The sequence below is a fragment of the Barbatula barbatula genome, assembly GCF_947034865.1.
Source record: "Barbatula barbatula genome assembly, chromosome: 2".
NCBI classification, from domain to species: domain Eukaryota; kingdom Metazoa; phylum Chordata; class Actinopteri; order Cypriniformes; family Nemacheilidae; genus Barbatula; species Barbatula barbatula.
Genome location: NC_136767.1, coordinates 9888275 through 9914879, shown reverse-complemented (window position 1 = coordinate 9914879; position 26605 = coordinate 9888275). Strand labels below are relative to the sequence as shown.

The window sequence follows — 26605 nt, the reverse complement described above, 5'->3', positions numbered from 1 at the left end:
TTTATCTATAGGCAGGGTAATGCTTGCCCATGGTCAGCGGAGTGAGGTAATACATTTCAATGCTGTTAATAACATGTCAGGTGTCACAGCACATGCCATTTACCTGAACTCAGTGGAGTCTGATTCACCTGGAGGAGCCAGATTCAGGTAACACTTCTGGTTCTGGATTCCCAACTGTGCTCACTTTTATTTGCTTTCTGTATTTAATACACCCATTTTAAGTGTTAGAGAACTGAAAAGTTCAATCAGATGTATTTGACTTGATTTGTTTGTATCAAGTCCTAATGAGTTCTATTGTCATTCCGCTACATGTGGGAACATTTCTCTCAGGACTACAGTGTTACATACAATACTGCCCTACAAAGGCAAAGTGCAGTAACTACACAAACACTGAAACTGAGAAAAATGCCTTCAAAGTTTTCACACCAGCCAGTCATTGCAGCCAGTTACTGCAATATTGACACCCTTGTTTCTCTTAAACGGGACAAAATTCAACCAGGAGACTGATCGAAGGACAGAACAGAAGTTACAAAGCCCATTTCAAACCTTATCTTAATTTTGACCAAATGTGTAGTTACTGCACTTTGCTTTGTAGTGCAGAATAGTAATCTATACTATATACTATGCATCTTTTTTAAATAACAGCTAAGCACGAGGGAACTTGTGTGAACTGAGGGGTACCGTATTTGTGACTAAAATGACCTTGTGTCCTGCTGGTTCAAAATAATTGCAAAAATGGAAAATAGAAAAGTTAAGCTAGTTTTTAGAAAAGGTCTCCCATCATTTATATGCAGATGCCACACATTTCAGGTTTGGAACTTAAGTGTCTAAATACTTGCATACATGTATGTTAAGTATATTAAAAATGCGCTTTTAATATGTATTACTCATGTCTAATTATATTTCATTCTTTGTGCTCTCATATGATGCATGTGTTCAGACCTGGTTACGCAGTAGCTGAGGTGGAGCCATTGGGATTGTATCAGTTTCACCCTGATACTCGGCACCTCGTCATCGAGGAGGACGTACAGACCATCACCCTTTACGTCCAACGCCTTTACGGCTTCCGTGGCAACCGGTCCAGCATCTCCTATGAGACATGGCCTGGTACTGCCCATCCCAGGCAGGACTTTGTAGCAATAACTGACGGCCAGGTTCTGTTTGATTCCCGCCAGTCATCTGCTGCCATTCGTCTTTCCATTCTAGATGATTCCCTGACAGAACCAGACGAGAACTTTTACGTTAACTTAACCAGCGTACGTGATCTTAGTGCCAGTTTGCCTTTAGCCGAAGCTCAGCCTCGCATTGTATCGCAAAATGGTATAGCTACGATTACCATCCTTGCTAACGATGTGGTTGGTGGACTCTTGAGTATTGGGCCTGCGTTAATTCGCATTTCTGAAGATAACCAGGAGGGGGCGCCTCAACAGAAGTTAGCCTTGAGGGTCCGGAGGACAGTAGGGCTCACTGGAGTGGTCAGTGTCAAAATCAGGGCCTATACGGGTGGCCTAAAGAGCCAAGAGGTGGATGTAGCCCAGTTTCATCAGGAGCATAATGGATCATGGGCCCTGGAAGGGCAGGACTTTGCATTGGAGACCAAGATCGTCACAATGTTAGAAGGCCAGAACGAGGTGGAAGTCAGTGTTGCTATACTGAATGATCCAGAACCAGAAGGACAAGAGGCGTTCTTTATCTACCTTAGCGAGGCTGAAGGTGGAGCAGGGATTGTCAGTGTGCCAGATGAACTGGGGTTCACTTCCTTTGCCAAAATCATTATTCTGGGTAATGCGATTCATTTGTTATCTTTTTGTTTATTGCAGAGCTCCTGGAGCTCATTACAGCAGTGTAAAGTTTTATAAATTACAAATGTGTCCTTGTAGCTCAACTGGTGGAGCATTGCGTTAGCAATGCAAAGGTCATGGGTTCAGTCCCTAAGGAACAGACATACAGTACTAAACAGTACTTTGAACACGCTTTAGATTAAAGCTTCTTCCCATTGTTGTAATATTATAGTAAATATATATTTGGGATAGCTGCTAAATAGACTGCTAACAATTTGTTATACCTAACAATCACTCCGCTTTTAGTTTTTTCTCCCATAATTCAAAGCTCCGCTGCTACTGTTTGTTTCTCTTCTACAGGGAGTGATCTTCAGAATGGTATAGTTGGCTTCAGTTTGAGCTCTCAGTCAGGACAGGTCCTGGATGAGGACTCGGAGAACAGGACGATCACGCTCTTTCTTCAGAGGCAGGAAAACAGGTATTATCTGTGTTTAAGATGGTGTTGTGTTTTTAATAGTGACGGTCACTGTCCATTATACATGAAGTTGTGTATGTTTCCAGGGCGTTTGAAGATGTGTTGGTGTTTTGGCGGGTCACATTCAGCACGACAGTTCACTCTACTGTCGATCAAGGAGTAAATCTGACCAGAGAGCTGCAGGAGACCTCAGGCACAGCGCATTGCAGGAAAGGAGAAGTACTTTGCACCCTCAGATTGGAGGTCCGGCCTGATAAGGTACTGTTAAGTCTTCGGTAGTGGAGTGCTTGACTTTGTCCTCTCGACTCAGAAAAATAAAATGAAAATATGTCCAAATTTACAGTTATAGAGTTTTTTGATATGACTGAACGTTTGACTGTTTTTTGATTTGTTTACTGTTTTTGACTCCATTCGTTCACCTACCAGTTGTTGTTTTTGGCCTGAATTATTTTTATACAGTTTAGTAGGAATTAATCTTGAACATATTTGTTTTGTGTATTACAGGATCCAGAGTACCAAGTTTGGTTTCTGGTGGAGGTCTATAAAGTGGGTGAGGGTGCCGCCATTAACCAGACTGCTCGCTTTGCCAATGTCACCATGCTGGAGAGTGATGACCCACGGGGGCTGGTGTACTTCGCCCTAGGATCCAGACTTCCCGTGGTCACCCTAAGAGCCACAAGTGTTAGTCTTCAGGTCTACAGGGATGCCAATACAGCGTCTGCTATTTCTGTCAAGTACAGCATGCAGGTGAGATCCTAGATAAAAAGATAAAAAACATGTAGAGATGTAGCCTGCTGACATGTGCGGGCTGTGACCCTGGAGTCCGGCTTATTCATTGCTCTAACCAAAGAGAAGCTACGCGACCAACCACCACTACATACGTTCCTCTCTTTGAACCTGTTTCATAATGTGACCTCATTAATGATGACATGCCTAAGATGTTGTCAAACTCATAAGCCGGGTTGAAGAATGTGGCAACGATAAGAACTCTTGAGTAAGGCCGTTGAGTTCTTAAAAGATACTTCTGAGCTAATATATATTGTTGCAGAGCGGAACTGGGAAAGTAGAATTTGGCATGGTCCAATGTGGCATTATACACTGTGGCTTTAAGTTGTGAAGTTCTTAATTCATTGATGCATCTTCCCAGAAAGTGGATGTTCTGGTAGAGTATATGTTGGGGTAATCAATGTGTCATTTGCTATTACAGGAACTTCAGAAAGCCGAGTCTATCGGTCCCACTTTGATCTGGCCTGCAGTGGCAGGGCAAGACTTCATTAGGGCAGAGGGTACCCTGACATTTGATATTGGACAGAGAAGTGCCAACCTAGACGTGGCCCTCACACCTGACCTTGGTTCCTCCAACCCAACACCCAAACGTTTCCATGTGTTTCTTTCTGACGCCACTGGTGGGGTTCGGGTTCATCCAGAATTTGGGAGGTCTAATTTGACTCTGGTTTCAGACTCTGAGGCTCAGGCGATTTGGGCCATGCTTGACCAGTTGCATCAGCCTCTGGATGAGACCATCATTAACAGAGTCTTGCAGGGCCTCATCAATAAAGTTAGTAAGGATATCACTCAGGAGCAGCTAACAGCAGTGCTAGATGCACTCAACAAGGTACGTGAAGAGAGGGGTGTGTGTTTGCTAGCCATAATTGTCTAAAAATGTCCCCAAATGACGGATAGAGATATGACCTCAGATCTTTTACTGCGGACCCAAATAGCACCTCAAAAAAAGTTCTTGTACTAGTGTTATTATATAATACAGTTTCATGTTTTTGACACCCCTCTCCTTCTCACAGATATTAAAAGATGCTGAACAGACTCCACTAAAAAACACCAGCCGTGGCTTGACCTATGACCTCCTCTGTGCCATGGCGAAGCCCAGTCGGACAGATACACGAGGTCTGAGCCAGCTGGCTGAGGTGACAGAGCGTTTTGCCTTCACACTGGTCACAGACACAGAGTGTGGGGCAGAAGGAAAGAGGTGAGAATTTTTTTATATTTGTTGACCTGGCCTTTTTTCCGAGTTTTTTTATCACGGACTTGCTTTAATTTTTCTTCCATCCAGAGGCAGAACCATACTGGACACTTGTCCGTATTTTACCATAGCTGCTCATCACTGGTACCCCACTCAGATCAATGGCCACACCTTTACAGGAAGTAACACAGATACGTTTACCCTGCCTGGGACACTGCTAGAAGTGCCGGCTCTACCCGCAGAGAACATGGCCCTGTCGGCTTGCCGTAAACTGCACTTTACTGAATACAGTACTGAACACTGGTTCCTCACCAACACCAAAGCCAGCGCATTAAACAACAAGGTAAAAACTGTTATTATGCAACTGTGTGGGCATAGGAATAATGGATAGGCTACCTGACCTAAGCGTAGAGTTGGGGTTGTGTTTTTATGGGCTTTGTCATTAAAGGGATACTCTACCCCAAAACCTCAAATTAATAAATGGGATTTCTGGGGTTTGTTTTCCTTAATTCTTTATAATATCTGTTAAATGTCTAAATCTTCTTTTGTGTTTTACAGAACAAAGAAAAATATACAATCGTTTTTTTTTACTATTGTAGTCAAGGTTGTAGTCAAGGGTGCCCTTGAAATCTCAGTTGCAAACATTTTTCCAAATATGAATATGAAAACGTTTTTATTTTTCATTTTGGGGTGTATAAGTTCATGAACAAAAGAGCGTTAATAATACATAAGAGACAATACACAATTATTATTCTATGGGGCTGTGTTATGTTTTATTAGTATTCTTAGATGTGAATAATATAGCATGTCTGATTTTGTCTAATGAGTTGTGTACAGCAGATCCATGACGTCCTAGGGCAGCTTGGTTTAATTGGTCTATAATGACTGATGTTTTTGCCAAGTAGACTCATGACCAGTAGATGACACTGTTGAGTTAGAAGACTCTACATTCTCTCTAAACGTGTTGTGTAATTTTACATGTTATTATGTGTGGCTTCACAAATTATCATTGTGGCTTACACTGAATAAAGAATTGATGAACATAATTATGTGTTTTGTTTAAACGGACACCATTCTGAATCATACATTTATATTGTCTTTGCAGGTTTTTTCTGTCAGCTTGCAGAGTAGAGGTTCTAAGCCTCTCGCTGACGGCCAAGAGGTTGTCTACCGTATACACACACTAGACCGACGCTGGAAACCTCGCCAATCTCTTTGCCTGTTGTGGAATCAGGCTGCTGAGAGGTAAATTTAAAATAGAGGTTTTTGAAATTAGAAGACTATATACAGTATGTTTAACCTACTCACATACTCAGATACAAATGTATCGTATCATGCAATTGAAGTCGCTTTGGATAAATATTGCATAAATGTAACAGTATGTTATACTTTGTTATAGTGGGCCCGGCGCAAGGTGCAGCGAAAATGTTTTTGTCAGTTTCAGCCCGTTGCAGATCTCCTTTTCCGATCCTGTGCAGTGTTGTTTAAATAGCAAATGCATTTGTGCTTATTTCTGCGTGTTGGTCATAAAAAGAGGTGTGCACAGACTTCTTGTTTTAGTTATTTGAAGAGTGCATTAGGAATACTCGTACTCGTAGATTCTGCTTATTCCACACAGAAGCACACAATAATGCCAAAGATTTATAAAAGTGAATGACAATGTAAAAATTACTATTATTATTGTGGATATAAAGACAAAAATCCGGCTTGACCTGTAGATGGTCTGCTTGTCCGCTTTAACAACTGATTGCACAAGCAAACGCGTTTCCTTTCTGGAGAAGTGTCTGCTCTTCCGAATTCCGCCGTATAAATAGCGAATCCGCCATGGCGTGAGTGCGACTGGTCTTAAAGGGAATGGAAGATGACACACTGATTGGTTTTACTGCATGTTATGCCCAAAAAACACCCATTACTCATTAAGAGAATCGGGACAACCTGTTTAGACCATGCGCCCAGGCACGCCGACTGTTTTCCCTGCAAATAAACTGGCTAAAGTGTATTCGGACACGCCCAGAGTTCACCTGTGCCGTGCGCCCGGTGTGTTTTTCAGGGCTTATTTGCTTAAAAAAAATCAAATTTTCACTCTAATGAACTTGAATGACCTTTGTGTGTAAATATCTGACCTCGTCTGTCTCTTCGGTTTGTGTGAAATTGACACTCATCAGTGAGACAGACAGTGTGTACAGTTAAGTGTTTAGGGTCAGGGCTCTTGACCTGGCATGACAAACACTTTTAAGGTCAACTCATTCTGTAGAACATGTGCATGTGTGCATGTAAGGTTCTGCGCATTGAATGCTCTTTAGCCAATCTAAAGATCTGTTTAAATTGAATGGATATCAGTCAATTTCTCCTTTTATTTTGTGAAACACACTGTCGTCAAGCGTAATGAGGCTAAACGATAGTTTGTAACCATTGTGGCTCTTAAAGTAAAATGGTAAACAGGTGCAAATAGTTGTCAACCAAATACTGATTATATTTTATATATATATATATATATATATATATAAAATAGTTTGCTTTGTTATAATATGTGTAGGATTAACAATATATTAGTACAACATCACAGTTATTTTTACTACCAGTATATTGTGACGCAACTAAAGCTAAACCTAAAGAGATCATTTGTTAATTTATTAGTAATTGCAGAAATCCAGAATAATGTGAGGTAGTTTGGAGTGTTAAGTTAGTGTGTTGCAATAGTTGAATGTGTTTAATGTGGTTTTATTTAAGATATCCTGATAGACTGTTAAATAACCCTTGTCAAATCACATTGAACCTTCATCTGAAATGTCATGTTCTGTAAATATTGTCTATTTCACATTAAATAGTGTGTAACTATGTTTATGCATTTACTTGTGACCTTTTGGTCTTGTTTGTTTCAATGGTCCGACTTGTCATCTTTTGGCTCAGTGAAATGATGCATTTGTTCAATCATTCACATGCAATTGGGTTCAGCAGGCCATACAAAATTGATATTTAGGCATATATATAAAAACAAGCCGACCTTTTTGATTATATGAATCTGTCATTACACCTGATTTGGCATTTCATGATTTTGGATGATTTCTCCTCTCCAGCTGGTTATCTGACGGTCAGTTCTGTCGGGTGGTGGACGACAGTCAAAGTTTCGTTGAGTGTGCCTGTTCACATCTGTCTGTCTACACAGCATATGCAGAGACAGGAAGCTTGGCTTCATTCAATGAGGCATTCTATGCTGCAGGATTTATTTGTATCTCAGGTAAGCTCTGGGTTGAAAAAAAACATTTCTACAAATGAATCTGTATTCTTGATGACAGATCACCAAAGTGTAAAAATGAATGATTTACTTGCATCCTATACAATCTATATCTCTCTTCTACTCTTAGGGTTTGCCATGGCCATTGTGTCACATGTGCTATGCTCTAGATTCCTCATGTTTGCTGCCAAACTTCTTATACACATGATGGTGGCCTGCTTAGGGACTCAGGTAAGATCTTATATATTATACTGAGCACAGCTGGTTTTCAACACATGTGCAGGTTGCATAACTAGCTTAACCGTGACTACGACACCAACCATGGTGTGGATCTCGGCTACCAGCATTACAAAGCAAGTTTTAATGGTCTAAGGCCCTGTCCACACAAACACGGGTATTTTCAAAACCGTTTTTTTTATGCGGTTCGGCCATTCGCCCACACGCAAACGCAGTACTCACTCAACTCAACTTTTTCAGGGTGAAGATTTTTAGAAACTCCGGTTTCAGTGTTGTGGTGTAGACCGGAGATTTGGCGTATGACGTTGGAATGCGTACCGCTATATCCTTTGTTTGACGTCAGATTCAAGGCTTCTGATTGGCCGACATGGCTTTATGGTTTGGGTTATATCGGCACCAGTTGGTTTGGCATGCTTTTGAAAGCGTTTTATAGCATGTTCTTGCCGTTCCGTGTAGACAGGTTTTTTTAGACGAAGGAAAAACTCAGTTTATAAAAATACCTTTGTACGTGTGGACTAGGCCTAAAACTCATGCTGGTCTAAGCCGAGTGACCATTTGCCTGACTGTTTACGCTGTTCATTGTAACCCCACATTCTGTCTATAATGTTTAAATAGATGGGCCTGGTGTGTATTGCATAAATTTAGTACCACTTCTGATAATGTATGAATAGTAAAGACAGAGGCACTTCAGTTGAACTCTTCTTATAAATTGTGCTTGGAAATCAGTGTCACGATCTAGGACGCAGCTTCAAGAAATGTGATCCACTTACGACGTCAACATGACGCTCTTTCCTGCGTAATGTGGCCTGGTTTACGGAGAGGATGTTTGACTCGTATATTTTGAGAAATGTCAAAGTGGCTTTGTCTCAATCAAATCGAGGTCAAGTGGTCTGTCTTGTTTGGTTACCGTCCTTTAGGTGTTACCAACTTACAAATGGTCATACAGGTTTGAAGTAAACAATAAAGTATTTTTTCTTTTTGGGGAACTGTTAAGGACTGTGCCAGGAATTGTATTAAACCAAGTAAAATTTGGATGGAAATGTTTTGTGGATGGATTCTCATCTCTATCCTGGTCCTTTATTAACTGTATCCTAAAGACACAAAGATGGTCTAACAAACTATGCAATTTGTGTATGTATTTTAATGCAAAAAAGATCACTCAGGGTCAAGTTTTGCGTGAATAGTTAGGTATTGAAGGTGTGTTTTTGCACATATCTCTTTTTCAGACCATGCATGCTGAGAAACCCAATAACATCAGCAAGTCTTTAGATCCAAATGCATGCAGCTAGATTAGTAAGGGGACAACAAACATGTTCTTAGAAATGTGTAATTACAGCTTGGGCGAACACATCCAAATTGGCTACTGTGCTAAGCCCTGACAACTGAACTATCCCCATGCACCCTTGCCTCTTAAAATGGGGGGGGGGGGGCTGTTTAGCCAGTGGCCTGATACCTGTGGACCGGGGTGGGGATTTTCCACTGGTCCTGCTCTGTTATAGAAAAGGAAGAAAACAAACAAGGGTCTAATTAACAGGGCTTAGAAAACCTGGTCGCATTCTGTCATCCGTTAATTGTTTTGCTTTTCTTTACCTGGATGCTATTGAGTGGAAAATTCCAAGAACTCATGCGTCACGTAGGTTCGGTTCGACAACAGCTGGGGTTTGTCAGAGAACGTTAAAAGGTTATAAGATAAATATCCTCTAGGCTTTGAATCTACATAAAAAATACAGGCTCTATTATACCTTATAGTACTCGTTTACTTTATACTGTACTATAATATAATATTACTGGGCTGGATTACATTTTTTATTTTTACTAGTCATAGGTCTAGTTATGAATGTTGCATTCATTATAAGACTACTAAAATAAGTGAGTTTTTTAAATGTAACCATGTCAAATGTTATACTTTTTGGGGTATACTTTAAGGTGACTGTGGGAGCTGTATTTAAAACTTGAAATGTTCATTTAGCGTAAATCAGTAAATGGGAAAGTGACTCTCATAGCCTGGTTGACGTCAGAATGTCTGGGAGAACACAACAATGCCTGTGAGAAAGCCGAGCAAAAGGAAGCAAATCTCTGGCCCTCTCAAACCTCCCCTTTGCTCTGTTCCGTTGGTGTGTGTGCGTGCGTGCTGTGTGTCTGTGTGGCACTTCTTCCAACCAAACACAGAAATACACAAGTATTATAAACACACACTCATGCTGCTTAGTGAATCCAAACAGTGTGATGGTCCCACGATGCAGTTTGATTACAAAGGGGTGAGGAGGGGTTGGGAGGACACAGTTGTCTCTGTGTAATTTAATTGTGGACATGCATGTTAATTTAATACTGAAATGACTTGGAAGGGCATGCTTATTCAGACCCAACAGCGCTCCTCTTTCAAAAGGTCTGGCTCAAACCGGACCGAGGTGTCTACGTGCTCCTGTTGAGTACAAGGAACATTGGATGCGTGCAGTGTTAGTAAGCAAAGGGTCAGGCTCTCTGTTTTGCTATGCAGAATTGAAATGTCTCGTATCTTGCTAGCCACATCAAGGATCTGAATATCGAATTGGACCAATGGACTGCCATCTTATAGACATTCACAGATCTTATAGCTTAACTGCTCAGAACAGCTTAAAGGGATGGTTCACCCAAAAATGAAAATTCTGTCATCATTTATTCACCCCCAGATTATTCCAAACCTGAGTAAATGATGACGGAAGTTTTATTTTTGGGTGAACTATCTCTTTCTTCCCTAAATACGATCCCTAAATCAGCACATACTGACAGTAAAACATGCCACAGAAATGTAATGCATTGAGGGGTTTTATAATAATGGGTGATTGTTTTAGCTCAATTGGTAAATCATTGCATTAGCAGTGCAAAGATTATGGCTTCGATCCCAGGGAACACATACTGATAAAGAACGTATACCTGGAATATACACTGTACGTTGCTGTTAAAAGTCTTGTCTAAATGTCAAATGTAATTTTCGAGAAATGAAAAAATTACAGGACGAATATACTACAGTTGTCGAGTGATGATTGGCTAGATCTACATGTAATGAACGGCCTTATTAGACTTGATGGTAGAACTTATGCTAAAGCCTTCATTTCTTGACAACATGCAACAAAGCACTTTTTATTTGTCATGTTCTGAGATGTCATCATGCTGTGGGTTTGGATTGTGTGTGTTTGCTTAAAGCCGCAGTTTCTCCACTCAGTGATAGTCCCAAAATGACCCACATTAGACCTTGGACACCTTATGTCTGTCCAAAAAAAGCACTGTAAACAGATGCAGTGGGTAAACGTGGCCTTTAGCACAATTCTCTACAACTTTCATAGAAACCTGGATAAAATATAGCTAAAAGTAGCATTATTTTTGCATGGTTTTTGTTTTATATGAATTATACAGTATAGTTTGTATTGTATGAATTCAATTCATTGGTAATATCTATATATTTTGTCTGCCATAAAAATACTGTACAATGCCATTTTGGGTACAGGAATCATGATAAACCATTGTTCATGAATGTGGTAAACATTCAGAAGTTACAGTTCCAATGTAGTGATTTCGCTACTTTTACAAAAGACTTCTGCGGTGCCAACATGGATGATTTAACACATTTAGGGCCAGATATACTAACAGCTTGTGGCAGTGCAAACGCCTTTTTACTTGTAAAACAACTGAAACTTACTGAAGACAGCGCTGAAGAGCGTGAACACAGATGTTCCTTATTGCCTTATTGCATATGCATTTGTATCCTCTCCAGACGCAAACTTTATTGGAGGAGAGTATTTAAATGAATCACACAAGGCTATTTACTAAGATTTGCACATGTCATTGTACTGGTATTTGCGGCTTTATTTAACAGCCTAAAAAGCTGTTCAGATGCAGAGATGGGAATATGTGGTGCATGTCAATTTGCATTATAAGTTCATTAAAGAGCAAATCCTCTTCAAGAAGCTTATTTGCTTTTGAACATACAACTTCCACATTGTTTTTGGTTGCATTTTGGACCCTTTATAGTGTGAAATATAGACGCACCTCAACACTCCCGTTTTCCCGTCATTTGTCCCAGTAAACTCTTGAGAACGTGGGGTACGCACAGACCACCCAGAGACCGAGCGATCGCATTGAATGCAGGGGACGACGCTTTGATTCTGTAACCAAAATGTTGACAGGTATGGTTAAAAACAGATAAGCAGCCATATTGCGCTTTATTAAACCTGAAAAGAGGATTCATTCAGTGGAGGGGAGAGTGACAGCGTGTAAATCACCCAAATCAATTTCCACTCCCATCTGTGCTTTTTTTCCCCATAGCGATATTTGGCACTGTTTAGTAAATCTGGCACTTAAATGAACTAAAACGCGGTCTAAAAAGTGTCATATTGCAATATTTACTCTCTGCATGCCACACTGTGGCTTATTTGCAGTACCTTTTGTATGCTGTAGCTTTACTCATTGGCCTTGATATTCTTCATTAGGGTCCTGCACATCAAATCGGCTCCTAACTTGTCAGCACGTTGCTGGATAACCTCTGGACTCTGAATGCTTCGCTGCTCTATTTTTGGACACATGGCAAGCATGTGCACTCCACTTGGCGTGAACTTTGGAGGGTGAGACAGGACAAAGCTCTTTAGCCCCCAGATTCACCTCATGAGCAGCTTCTCTATTTGTTTATTGACTTGAAAAGAATGAGTGTCAGTGCGGTCACACTCTTTCACTCTTTCAACCTTGTGCCATTTTTAATACATTTGTTAAAAACTGTAGAATTTCGTAGTATTTAGTTGCCCCCGAAAGTATTGGGACCGGCGTAAAGCACTAACACAAACACATGTATTTTTTTTTTAGATTTGTCGTTATGAATGAACACAAAAGTATTTGAACTGTTTTGAACAATGATTATGTTTGTTGTAGTGGACCATATCCATATTAATGTCAATGAGTACACCTGTGGTTAATCTTTTAGGACACCTCCGTGAGCTTGAGGTTGACTACCAATATTGCACAATATTATTTTGTTGTATGTGTGCAGGTTTAAGATATGAAGCTAAACTTTAGAATGACCCTGGTTCTAGCTTAGTGTTTCTACCCAGTGGAAACTGTTCACACATTACAAGGACAGAACCTAGAGTACAGAACGAAATAGCCAAAGGCCATTGTGAAGGTTCCAGAGTGACCAAGCTTCTGTCAGATATCCAAGGAGTTTCAGGATATGCTGTCAGATAAGCGAGGAAGGAAACCATCATTAAACTTTAGGCCTATTTTAAATTCTTTTGTTATTGTTCTTGGACTGTGTGACTACGTGACAAGTGCAGTCTGTTGGGAGACGTGGCCAAAGCAGCTGTAAAATAAACAAATAAATAAATAAAAAATATTACATAGAAATAGCGTTTTCATGACATTTAGCAAAGTTACCAGTGCTTTGCAGAAACTGTAAGCCACTGTTCTACCTGTGTTACAGTGTCTGTAGGGGTCACTGTGCTCCATGACCACAACCAACACAAACTATGCTAAATATGTTGACAAATTGACTCCATTGCATCTCAGAGCTATATAGATTTCCCTATATAAGCTTGTAAATATGTATTAATACTTCAACCATGTCGACATAAACATATGCAAAAACCGTAGGATAGCCCAGCTGTATGAATACATTGCCAACAGTATTCATGGCAAGTGTAATATTTGTGAAATTGTAGTCATAAACTGTAGCAGGGAACATTTTCTAGAGGGAATAATAACCAAGGTCTAATCTGATTCCAGGTACAGACAGATAAATGAATAAAACAGTTGAAATGTGACGGACGTGCCTGCTACAATTGAGCGACAGATTGTTTTGAGCAGAGAGCTAGTTTCTTGAACAATGTTTAAATTGTCATGTCATGTGAGGACTGACTTGTTAACATTTTTCCACAGTATTTAGTGAGATAAATATACAGGTAGATGAATGTAAATCTCATTGATTATTTCTATATGCTGTTATCGATTGAGTCGTAAGTAGCATGTGTGCATATTGATTCTTGCTTGTCGAGTGTGCGAGATGCAGTTTTTAGCAGTTATGGCTAAAAGTTCTTCACAAGGAATGCCTTAAAGGGATACTTCAGGCTTTCCCCATGGTTTAGTCACCCTCAAGGCATCCTAAGTGAATGTGACTTTCTTCTTTAAGAATAATGTAGTCGGAGTTATAATACCACGTATACTTTTACTTACAAGCAATGTCGTATAATAAAGTGGTCCGTCATTTGCCGAAAAAACAAGCGCCTTGCTCGCCTGCAGCGAATGCCAGACATTATCGTTAATAGCGTCAATATGGATATTTCTCTTAAAAAAACGCATCGATTCGCTTCAGAAGACCTTTGTTAAGACCATGGAGCCGTGTCGAGCCGCTCATTGATCGATTCATTTACGTTTTGGAGTTTTAACCCCCCCCATTCACTCCCATTCTACCGCTTGGAAGTTGAAGCATACGTGGTATAATAAATCCGACTGCAATGTTCTTCAAGAAGAAAGTCACATTCACTTAAGATGCCTTGAGAGTGAATAAAGCATGGGGAAATGTTGTCTATTTCAGATTATTATTTGATTATTTTATTATAAATTATTATTTATTTTAGGCATTCTTTTATGATAATGGGATAATTTAGAGTGCTGAATTTACTGAAAAATGGATGCTGACCTACTTTTTAGACATCAGTGCAGATGTAAAGGTCTGTTTAGGACTGTTGTTCCCATGCTCACTTTTATTTTGGCTGGATGGCAATGTCCGCTTTGACCTAACCCTGTCAGCATGATAGCCAGCACTGAAACACTTCTGTTTGCTGTAGTCTGGCCAAGACAGATGATAACATGTGTTGTTTTGAAAAGAAGAGCAGTATGAGGTTGCTAGGAGATTTGTGTTAGGGACAACACTACAGAGTATACTGTAGACATACTTTGAAGGATTAAAGCCCCTTTTGGTTTCGTTACACACTTACAAAGATCAAGGATTGTTTTTCCCATAAGAGTAATACAGTCTGTTCTGTTATGTAGTTCTCTTAAAACTGTTCTGGAAAGGACGGCCAACGTTGTTCTTACCATTTTCTGAAGTCATTCCATATCTTTCTTTATCCTTTCAATGATTATTATGCGCTTATTTGATAGTATTTTTATATATACCATTGTTTTTTCATTTAAAACCTAACATTTCCTACAAATAAATGTCACCTTTGTTTAAAAAAAGATGCTAGACTGAGAATCACTAACTGCCTTACTTTTACAATTTGTTACGTCACTTAGAAGACATAATAAAACATTTTAATCCTTAATGACACTGTGATACTTTATATTGTAATAAATGTAGCTTTGCTTTCCTAAAGTGGACATTGGATGCCCATTTTCCACATGTATGATTTGCACGTATGAAGAATTGTCTGTGCCATTCTTTGGTGAACATTCCTCAATGGTTGTGTTAAACAACACTTATTTACCTTTTAAAAAATGCTCTGTGTCCCAATATCTGAGGGTCCGCAAGAATCTGAGACCTGACAATGGAAACAGTAAAAGTAACAAGATTATTTCAACAAAGTTTAATTTCCTTATTTCAAGCTGCATATGGCAAAATCCTTTATTTAGAAGCGGTTTGGATTTCCGTATGAATAGCTGCCCACTCGTATAATTTGCTCAGCGTTTTTTCATTGAGGATCATGCAAGCCTGTGAGTCACACATCTGGTGTGTGGCCTTCCCACACTGACCCACTAACCGGATCACTAGCACCACCCTTTCCTGGGGTGATACACACCTGAAACACGTACACACACGCACAGCATGTGCCAGAGCCGCAAGCACACTCGCTGATGAAATCCTTTGTAAAAAAACCTCCTGACCTGATATTTAGGGAAGGCCTGCTAAGAAACATTCATCCGGGGCATTGTGGATGTGAGTTTGGCAGTGAATGCGGAAGGTTGGAATTATAACAGAGATGTCTGTGAGCTGTATGTGATTCTGGCTTCCACTTGTTTTCTTTCCAATGAAGATCTGAGGAAACACCCACAGTGTTGCTGGGTCTGGAATCAGCTAGTTCAGACCGGTAGCATTTAGATTGGGGGGTGGTATAGGAACTAAGGGGTGGATAAAAGAGAATGGGCTTTTGAGAATCAGGATGGTGTTATAACTGACACATTGTATGCAATGACCATGTGGTTGATGTGACTCATCTCTCATGTTTTACCATTTATATTTTGGCCAGTGCTGTAAGTAGGCTAATGTGGCACCTGCAGATCAGAACATTGAGATTATTGTTAGGAGCATATTGACCCTCTGAGATGTTCTGTTACGAGCTGGTTTATTATTACTGTAAATACAGGGTCTGAATGTTTTCCCCATCCTATGGCTTTTGCAATTGTGGAAAAACGTGTTTGAAGCTTTTGTTCGTCTCTTTTAAATTTTTATCCAGGTCACATGCTTACAGAAATGTACAGTGAGGGTACCTCGATGGCATCAGATGAAACCACCCCTGTACTTACTATTAAATTAAGGACCATGGTACTTAATGGTCACCATATTATTGTGCATGATATTGTGTCGAGTTCATAAAACATAGTAATGCAACATTACTTATGATCCAAACATTTACCATCAGTACCATCATTTATAGCATCACACAGTACAGATGCCCACAGGCATGTCAAAGCTGTTTACCTATCTATCTGATGTGTGTGGAAATCAGCCTCAGGCCAGAAACTGCTTGACTCCTGTATAGTCTGTGCTGTGAATGGGGGGAGGTGCGTTTGTGAAAAAAACACAGTATCTATATATAGTAGCACTCGAAGGCACGCCAATGGAGAGTAGGACGACATGCTTTTGAGTGTCGTTGGATGCGTACAGACCATGCTGCAAAGTTTTTTTGTAAAAAGCATACGTTATGACGTCTACATTTGTGAAAATATGAAATCTTAAGCTATTTTGCTCATGAGGTAACTCATCATTGTTCAGACAAAAGAATTCAATAAAGAAAGTCTTACGGGTTCATATTGGCATGAAATGACTTGTTTTTGTGTGCATACAAATGTATCACACCACCGCCTTGTACTTGTTTTGTAAGCATAAACATAACTACGTTTCTTATTTTATTACATCAAGAAGAAACAACGAACAAATTGTGGGGTATATACAAAATATATGTAAAAAAGTACAATGGAATACAGTAGCTAAAGGCTGTCTGTGAATCAGGTCAGATAGGACATTGGGTTTGTGAGAAGGCCTGGCATTAATCCAGTTCTTTCATTAGAAAGCTGATAAAGCTTTCTAATGACAGGACTTGCTACAGCTTTAAGTGTCTGACACTCAGATTCTATGTCTCAACAAGAATCAGTTGACCTTAAAGAACATTTTGACAGTGCTGAATATACAGTACTACTACTACTAATAATAACAATAATAGAGTAGGCTGTGTATAACCAGTATTATATAGATTTATTATTTCTCATTTAAGGTATAATAAATGCATTACGATAAATGCAGGTTTGAAACAGTGGAGTTTTTATTTTTGATGTTGTGAGATAAGGGATATTATTGGAAACATGTTTTGTTTACACCCGTACTGTTTATGGTGCACAGCAGTGCAGTACATCTGTTCTATAAACACACCGCATATCAAATTGCATTTGTCTGTTTACATCTACTGTGTGTTATGGGCTTAAATGAATGTACTGAAAGGCTACATAGGGCCACAGAATATGATCGTATCTTTGAAGAGTCTTTAGTTTGATCACATTAATAAAAGACAACTGTACCATTATTTCCGAAAACAGCGCTCTCTGGTTGATGCATGGGCGTGTTCTTACATCACGCTCGCGGGTTTCCATGAAAATTGTTGAAAGGGATTAATGTTTGCAAAATACTTTCTGAAACCAGAAAACCACAGAATTTCTATGTCATGCGTCCCACTCGTTTTTTGACAAGTTGACCATGCCAAGCATGAGAAGCCAGCACGTTTAACATTGTAAAGAAGTCAGAATGCATGAACAAATTAAACAATTTGTTAAATTTTGTTGTATTATAAAAATAAATTGTGAAATGGGTCCTGTAGTTTTGACGCATTTTTAAGAAACCATATGGGACATTGACATCTAGCGGTTAAGCTTGGTATCGTAGTCTAAATCCAAAATATTGGAGAGGCAAATTTAGCCAACGGTTCTTCTCGGTTTATTTTGCTTGATTTTAGAAATAATCTACAGGCACTCTTTTATTTGTGAATGTGTACCGGAAGTTAAGGGCAGTCCACGCACATGCGTTGTCATGGTTCCCCTCTGTCTATCCCTGTGTTTGCCCCTCGGACTTCATTACCCACACTCCTCCACGCACCCGCACCTGTGTCTTGTCTGTAATCAACGCAGCTGTCAGCCGTTCCCTCCTCTCCTGGACTTTGTATATATTCTCAATGTGTTCCTCTGTTCATTGTCCTGTCTCATATTTACTTGGTTGTCATAGTTATTATAGTTAATAAATAATACTTTATCATTAGTCTCGCGTCCGTGGCAGTCTGTGACATGTGCAGTAATGTTTGTTTATGTTGTTGCTTTTAAACCGTCTATAGTGCCCATAATCTGCTTTTTTGGGTTTTCCCTCTGAACTTTGCGTGATGCTAATCCTGTTTAAAGTGCATACACACCCCAAAAATGTTTTTTTGTAATTCAAAAATAAACTTTATTAATTCTGTTCAGTTACCTCCATACAGGCAATTATCTGTCTTTGAGCAAAGAAAATGTAGGTTTTAAGAAAATATTATTTAATCATTTTATTAACATGGACATTGACAGAGCACCGTTAAAAATAAGATAAACTTGTATAATGTGTTATTTGTGCTGTAGAATACGATCTGTCCCCTCTTCTTTACCTGTGATGCCGCAATACCACAGCATGCACGTCCTATTCATCCACTGAAACTTTTCTCTTTGGGTCTAAATAGTAAAAACGTCAGTATGCTCTCAGTATTAATAGAAATGCCAAAACTGTTGTCTCCTATTACATGTAGGCATACTAAATGCCCAACTTTGTATTTTATTGTGGTAATCACCATTTTTTATACTGGCTCTATTTGGCCACCCCACAAAAAAAATCCTTGGAGAGCCACTGGCTTGTTTGTATCTGAGACTGTACCACTACCCTGCTAAGAAGCACACATGCTTTTTGGCAGCATACGAATATCTCTTTGCCAGTTCACGACTACCCACAATTCCACGTCCCAGCATGTACCTGATGGACACTGCACACCATGGATGTCCCAGCCCACTATTCCTTCCTGTCCCAGCACCACCCTCTCACGCCACTCGCAAAGATTTTTACTTGTATGCCAACAGTACCTCATTTAACACCATATTTCCTTTGACTCATCATAAAGGATGGGTTTTCCAGAAGCCAAGTTTCCTTACAAACCGCTTCATTTGGGTTTTCCAGCGGGGATTCTTAGTTTAGCTAGAAAGGCACTGTTTTGTTTGCATTGAAAAGGTCACGGTGTTCATGTAGCATTACCTAGTGCCTTTCACATGAGGTTGTGCAGCCAATTTTTATTTTTTCTGTGTGTAGTTCCACAAATGTAGGTCTGTTAGGTCACAGACAGGGTTGAACTACCCATTTGTTTACATTTCATAAGGTTTTCATTGAGTGCGTTTACATGCACAGTCTTACCCCGATTATGCTTAATAAGCTGATAACAAGGAAGTTGATGTGAAAGTGTGAAATGTTTTTCTTTTCTCGGGGAATGCCCTTAAAGCAAAACCTGCTAAGCAGATATGCATATAAACGCCTGTACCGGTTGTGCACCGAGCTACTGCCGGCGACTCACACAAACCACAACATAAAAGCCAGGCCTGGTCCTCTCTCACTGACGGTCCGGTCGCTCGTCCTCTTATGCTCCCAGTCTCCTCCGTGATACGAGACCGGTGCACACACAGGCATTAACATTCGGACTAGATATGCAAATATCTATGCTAGTGAATTCCAATGCATCTGTGGCATAAAATGAAATGTTGTTGGGGTCAGATTCAACTAGCCTATAGGAAAGATTTTGAAAGACTCCTAAAATAGGAGTGCAAACTTCACTGTATTGACATTTTATGATATCTTGTCAAAGCGTCTGATTCTTATTACACATGCATTGGAAACATGATAACGTGTGGTTATTAGTAGTTAAATAGATCTGAAACTCTGTAGTACTCTCTTTCACGCTCTGACTGTCTTGCTGTGTTCTTTGCTTGTTCACAGGGAATTGGCTCTATGCCCACTGTTATGTGAAAACAGATGCGAGCCAAGGCAGCAACCATTCAGTCCCACAAGGTTAACCAGAGGAAATACACTTTGATGGATTTTTTATTGTCAGTTAAGATGTGTGTTGGAGTTTTTTCTGATTAAGCAAATGCATAAGCATTCATGCTTTAAGATTTGGCCTCTTCTCAATATGCGTTCTTCAGCGGTCTTGTGTCCTTGTGTTCTCCCTCTATGTCATCAATAACTGTCAAAGTCTGTTCCAATACTCAATAACACAAGAACTTAGAATGCATAAAAAGTACCCGAATGTGTTCACAATATCAAGGCTGCATCGAATGGAGCCTTGCGCGTACACGGAACATGCTTGAAGTCCCAAAAGTCACTGCGACCATATGTCCAAGTTCGTTCTTTCTAGGCTGCCTTGCAAGTCCATTTTTTGCGTTCTTGGAATTGAGATACGGCCAATGTACACACACTGTATAAGAACCTTCCACAAAGTGTACAGTGTTTGTTATATTATGATGGTACAGTATGAACACATTTTATTTAAATATTTAATTATATTTATTTATGTATAAATTAACTCTAAACCTGAACACTCACAGAAACCTGTTGACTTTATTTACTTTTGATGAAAAACGTGTTCAGTATTGTGTGACTTTTTGTGGCTGTCCATTCTGCCGTGTGATGTCATTCTGGTCGTGATGTATCTGACACTGTCAGCTCTTAAAAGATGCATGAAAAAATTACAAGTATGAATAATTGATGCACTGCTGAGTACAGAAGGATGGTAAACAAGTATATGTTTTCTGCTGAGCGTGTACTAACTGTATGAGGAGCCTGGGCTCCTGTTGATATTTGTGCTATTCTGTGTTTCTCAGATTTGTTTCCTGGTGTCTGCCTTCCGAGGGAGGATGTTCTCAGAGGACAGCTGTGCTACTCTTGGTTTATTCTTCCATTACTTTCACCTGAGCCAGTTTAGCTGGATGCTCATACAGGTATTTTTTAGTGCATAGTGTATTTGCATTTGACCACAGGTCACACATTTTAAATATGTACACATTTTGCAGTTGCGTCAACAACACACAACCTCCTATGTATGTAAAATAAAGTAGAATAAAATCAAATAAAATGCAATTCAGTGCAAATACCAAGACGGTTTTTGTGAGTATGATAAGGATGCAAGTCTTATCGGAACTATTCGTATTTCGTATTCGTATTTTTTCAGACACCCATTCAAAAACATAAAAATAATCTTATCATCTCTTTCAGCCAGTGAAATCAAATGATAGCCTACGTGATAAACACCATTTCAAAGTGAAATGAATTTTATACATTGTGTACATTCACTTTTGACAATAATCTGTGTACATTCATTTTTGACCATAATCGGTTCGATTTATATCTACATAGGGCTTTTAACAAATTGTAAAATAGTTTCCATAATCATGTTTTATCAGCTCCAAATATTTCTTTGGCATGGCATGCTGCATGTTCCAGCTACAGGACATGTTGTTCTTCGTGTACTTCAACTTCTGCAGGCAGATGTTCCAGCGTGTCTATAATAATTGTTAAGCAACCTGCTGAACATATATCTTGCTGGACCTTTTATCCTTTAGCCTGCTCTATGGCCCTTTGCCTTTGTGAGCTAATCCCTTCTAAGTATAGCAGCCTGCCTCTGGAAGTCTGCTCATTCGTAGTTGTGAAGGAAAATTTGTTCTGTAAGGCCTTAAAAACCAGAAACAAGATTTGGCCAGAACATGATCAGTGAAAGGAAAAAAGAACATTTAATCCCATTAAGACTCCAACAGAAAACAAACAGCAGGGACCAAGGGGAATTTTGCTTTTCAGTCTATACAGTGCATGGACCCGATCACTGACCCAAGAGGAACCTCTTACCTACATTGAACGTTTTGAAATGTTTTCCTCACATAACGGGATTAGGTTGTTTTCGTCAATGACGTTGAAAAAGAAAACACCAGGGATTTAGCTGTTTACATAAAGAAAGTAATCTCAATTGGGACTATGCAAGAGAATGTACAAAACGCTAGTTGTTAATTACACAAATGGTTTAAGAGCCAAGAAAATTGTGTTTACTGAACTTTGAGAATGGGTCAAATTCATAAGTCATTAGACTGTAGGGTAAACTGTCTGTATGTGTGTGTGTTTAGGTTCAGATGAGGGTGTGATTTTGTGAATACGCACATGGAACCAATTGCAATATTCTTGGGTTGGGGAAGGCAAATTGTGATTCAGACTGGAAAGTATTTGCCTCATGGAAAGAATTTGAACATGTGTTTGTCTTTATCACAAAACCGTTTAGCTGGCAAATTAAGTTTAGGTCAAATGTGGGCAATATGTGCCTTATTAAGCAAAATACAGATCATAAAAAATCTGTAAATTAAATAACAATATTCAAAACTGTCTCCTTACCTTACATCGATTAGCAACAGTAAGCTTATAATAATGATTTATAATTTGACATAAAAACAGGGTTTATGTTTATACAGAGATGTGATAGAGGCAAACGTTTCAGATTGTACCTTTAAACATTAAATGACTGATTATTAAGACTTTTTTAGTATTTATTACTTAGTTTTCTATTCTTTAGAGGGCTTGTCCTGTTGTCGTATTGGAGTTACAGAAAGTGCTGGAGCCTATCTTGGGAAACACCCTGAAAATATGAAATCCCTCTCTTCATTTTGAAAGACCTCTTAAAGATATCAGTGAACTCAGAATTCTTTCCTACGTACAGTACTTGTGTATCAGCCTGTGCTAAAATTGCAATTCGATGGATACCACAGAATCCCTATCCTGGCATAGTTGAAGCCTCAGATCTATATGAGAGCAAATCGTTATGGCCTGGTGCCAACCTCCTCCTAGAGTGTTCAGTTACCCTAACGCTAATACAACACATTGCTAGCTTATCTATTTTTTCCTCTCTTATCTTAGATTCCGACATAGCAAATTAAAATGTATGCAATTCTTGTAAATTTATAGAGTCAAAGTGGAGGTAACACACGCAGTTTCTGCCAATCTTATATTATTCTTGAGTATTCTATAGAGTATTACTGCATAAATGATTACTTGAGTAACTCAGGTAATTTGAATAGAAAAAATCATTGAGGCAATTTTTGTTGCTTCGAAGCTTTGTTTAATCCATTGAACTACAGTAAACACAGAGCACTGCGTTTCCACACGGACCTTTATTACTAACACACAGCCTGCTAAACTCTGTACGTTACACACGCATTTTAATCTGTCCACACACTTGCACGTATTTCTCTTGCTGATAAATAAGTGATAGCTTATTGACATGGTGAACTGCTATTTTACTTAGTTTTAGTCTATTTTGCGAGTGAAACTTGTTTTCCGGCACATAAAACTAGATGTGGACAAGTGGATGCCGAATCCTGAATTAACGGCACAGTTTAACGTTCTACACACGTAATGCTCATGAATTTGTCTGCGCCTGCGCTGTATAGGGACATGAACACATGAACTTCACCTCCAGAGTTGCTATTGGAGTTTATTTCACGAACATGAAGAAACAGACCTACTAAAAAATAAGTGTGAAGGAGTGCACTGGGCGGAACTAAAGCATGAGAACACAATACATCATCGCCTTATTCTTGCATATCTGTCTATTCACTATAAGTTTGTGTTAGTTTACCTTATGCACATATGCGCCAATTACCAACAAAACACAGACATGTGACTCAGTTTCACTTACCACGTATGATACAATAAGAACCTTGGGGGAGTGTATCGACTGAACTAACTGAAGTTTTTTTCTTTACTGCAGGCATCATTTTCTTAATCTTAGTCTTTTTTGAAGTTAGATGCATCAAACCAGATAACTTAAGTTTGAAAAGTTCAATTGTTTGAACTTGATAAGCTTTCCTGTAGCTCAGTGGTAAGAGCATTGCGTTAACAAGGCAAGGTTGTGGGTTGGATCCCAGGGGATTGCAGATACCTATGTAAAATGTATAGGATAATGCTATGTTGGATGGATAAAAGCGTCTGCCAAATGCCTTAATGTAAATGTAATAAGGGCCAGATTTACAAATAGCTTGCAGCAGTGCAAACCCCTTTGTTGGCCGTAAAAAACTACTGTCATTATTTACTAAAGACACGCAGTGAAAATTAGCACTGTTTGCATGTGCATTTGTAGGAGATTCCTCTTCAGACGCAAACTTTATGGGATGAGAGCGAATTGTACTGGTATTTGTCTCAAAATTGCACAACTTTTACTAGATTGAGTTGATCATAATGGGAATGAGATATTGCGCCAGTGTCTTTTAATGTGTGCCTTGTTAGTAAATCACCCATAGAAATGTCCTTTCCCATCTGCGCTTTTTTGAAATCGTGTTATTTTGCCCGGTTTAGTAAACTTGTTCTTTCTCACTTCAAGTAGCAAAAATTAACCTTAATTCAATATATGATCATGGTGTTTCTTATGTATTTAGTAACATTCTCTTGTCTTTCCCAGGCCATCAATTTTTGGCAGATATTGGTGATGAATGATGAGCATACAGAGAGACGCTATCTTCTCTACTTCCTGCTCGGCTGGGGGCTTCCTACTCTGGTCATTATCATCCTGGTCATAGTCCTTCTGGGAGGTTATGGATGGAGTATTCACAGTGTTTATGGCCTGGTGCAAGGAGATCTGTGAGTATGCCTATATCACAAGTTAATTTTTCTCTCACTCCCTTTTTACTCTGTAGGTGGCCTGGATGTATTTTGTAAGTTGGGGAGAGGCTATTTTTAGCCTTTGTGTTCATGAGGTCACAAGCTGTGACTGTGCATACGTTCACGTTTCGCCCCAGCCCTACCTGCAGCGATAACAGAAAGCTGAGAATACTTCACACTGTCTCTAAATGCCACTTAGTAAACTCCCAATTGAGTCATGAAAGGCAAACAGCCTTCTCTCCAAAAAGACAAACAAATGATGTCATTCTGAGGGCAGAGCAGCTCTTGCCTTTTCTCGCTCCATAGGGCTTTAGCCACTCAGCTGTTCTAGGGAGGAGTCATATACCCAGATTTAGACTAACCCTGCATCAGAACTCACCTACTTCCATGCTAAATACAGTACATCGGCTTGCAAATGTATTCATACCCTTTCATTTTCAAGTTTTTTATGTTGTTGCTTTGTGTTAAACTACACGCCATAATCCATATTGAATAAACAAAAAACTGATTTGTTACTACAAATAAAAAACTTGAATAATTACATATAATTTACAATGATTTCTGGAACTCTTTAAATTTAACATCTGTGGAAAATTATATTTCATAAGTATAATTTGGAAAAGCACACAACTTTAAATAAAAGGTCTAACTGCTGGAAATGCATATCATAGCAAAAACCAAGCCATAAAGTCAAAAGAACGGCCAGTAAAGCTCTGAGACAAGACTCTAACAAGATACAGATCTGGGGAAGACTACACATATAAATATGCTCTATTGAAGGTTTTCAGAAGCCTGTAGCTTCCATTAATGATAAATGCAAGAAGTTTGTAACAACCAAATCTCTTACTTGAGCTGACCTCTTGTCCAAACTGAGCAATCGATGGAGAAGAGTCTTGGTTCGAGTGGTGACTAAGAAGCTGACTGTCACTCTGGTGGAGCTACATGATCATATATGGAGATCTCTATCCCATAATGCCACCGGAGCTGAGAAACAGTCAAATTTCAAAAGTCAAAGAACTTCTAGAGAGGCTGGAAAGGAGGCATGGATGGTTGCTATGGTGACTCAGTAGGTGAGTTTAAATGATAAGGCCCTGTTTATAAAGAGAAAAGACTTAGTGTCAATCCTTGGCTTTTTATAACAGGGCGCTGTTAGGCAGGTCGCAAAGCTAAGGTTTAGTATCTTGGTATCTCCACTTCATGTTGTGCCTTACAACGCCCCTTATCTGTTATAAAATACCCTGTAACACACTGCTTCTTGGGGCTTAATATAAAGTTGGTAAAACAAATTATATGGATATCCACTAAAATAAATGGATACTATAATTGGCTTTGTGTTGTTCTGTTCTGTTTAAAATAACTTGAAACTGTGCAGTTCTGTATGTGTAAAACAGTAAAGATTTTTGCTACACCAGCCAATGTTTCAAAGCTCCAGTCAGATAAAGGCAAGTGAAAAATGTGTATTTGTTTTTCACGTGCTTTGAATTCTATTATGGCTACACTGTGCCATTTCTTCCCTATGAAATGAGTGTGGGTTGTGTTTGTTTCTCCTGTTTGACTGGTCAGAGAGATGCCTGGTCTGTGTGAACAGAATGCAACTGACGAATATTTTGAAACAGATCACGTCATAACAAGACAACCCTGGACTGAGTTTCCCAAAGCTTTCTCATTGCAAATACCAGCCAGACACTTTATAATTCTGTCGGGAAAAAACAAAAACGTACTGGAAAAAATTCCTCAGATAGAGAAGTAAGAAAATCACACTCGATATTTGTCTGCTGTCAGTCTTAGTGACCCATCAGGAAATTCAGACAGCTTTACAAGGACATCATGAGGAATTATTTTAAACCTTTGTACTCATCTGTAACTCATTCCCAACACAGCCGCAAAATCTTATGCCGTCGGACCCCCCCTAACTTAACCTGTATGTTTAATATATGTATAAATTTGAAAGTCAAATTGTCTTGTACTATTTACTGTA

At 39.2% G+C, this 26605-nt stretch overlaps 1 protein-coding gene across 1 annotated transcript in view; it reads left to right on the top strand.

Annotated features, from left to right (window-relative positions):
• adgrv1 (adhesion G protein-coupled receptor V1) overlaps positions 1-26605 on the top strand; it is a 110556-nt gene that overhangs the window by 66264 nt on the left and 17687 nt on the right. Inside the window, exons 73-85 of the mRNA XM_079450460.1 lie at positions 16-147; positions 941-1782; positions 2142-2259; positions 2343-2514; positions 2761-3003; positions 3464-3871; positions 4056-4240; positions 4325-4577; positions 5340-5479; positions 7312-7472; positions 7600-7700; positions 20817-20933; positions 24428-24606. Of these exons, the coding sequence (XP_079306586.1) occupies positions 16-147; positions 941-1782; positions 2142-2259; positions 2343-2514; positions 2761-3003; positions 3464-3871; positions 4056-4240; positions 4325-4577; positions 5340-5479; positions 7312-7472; positions 7600-7700; positions 20817-20933; positions 24428-24606 (3051 nt within the window). The remainder of the gene's footprint in view (positions 1-15; positions 148-940; positions 1783-2141; positions 2260-2342; positions 2515-2760; positions 3004-3463; positions 3872-4055; positions 4241-4324; positions 4578-5339; positions 5480-7311; positions 7473-7599; positions 7701-20816; positions 20934-24427; positions 24607-26605) is intronic.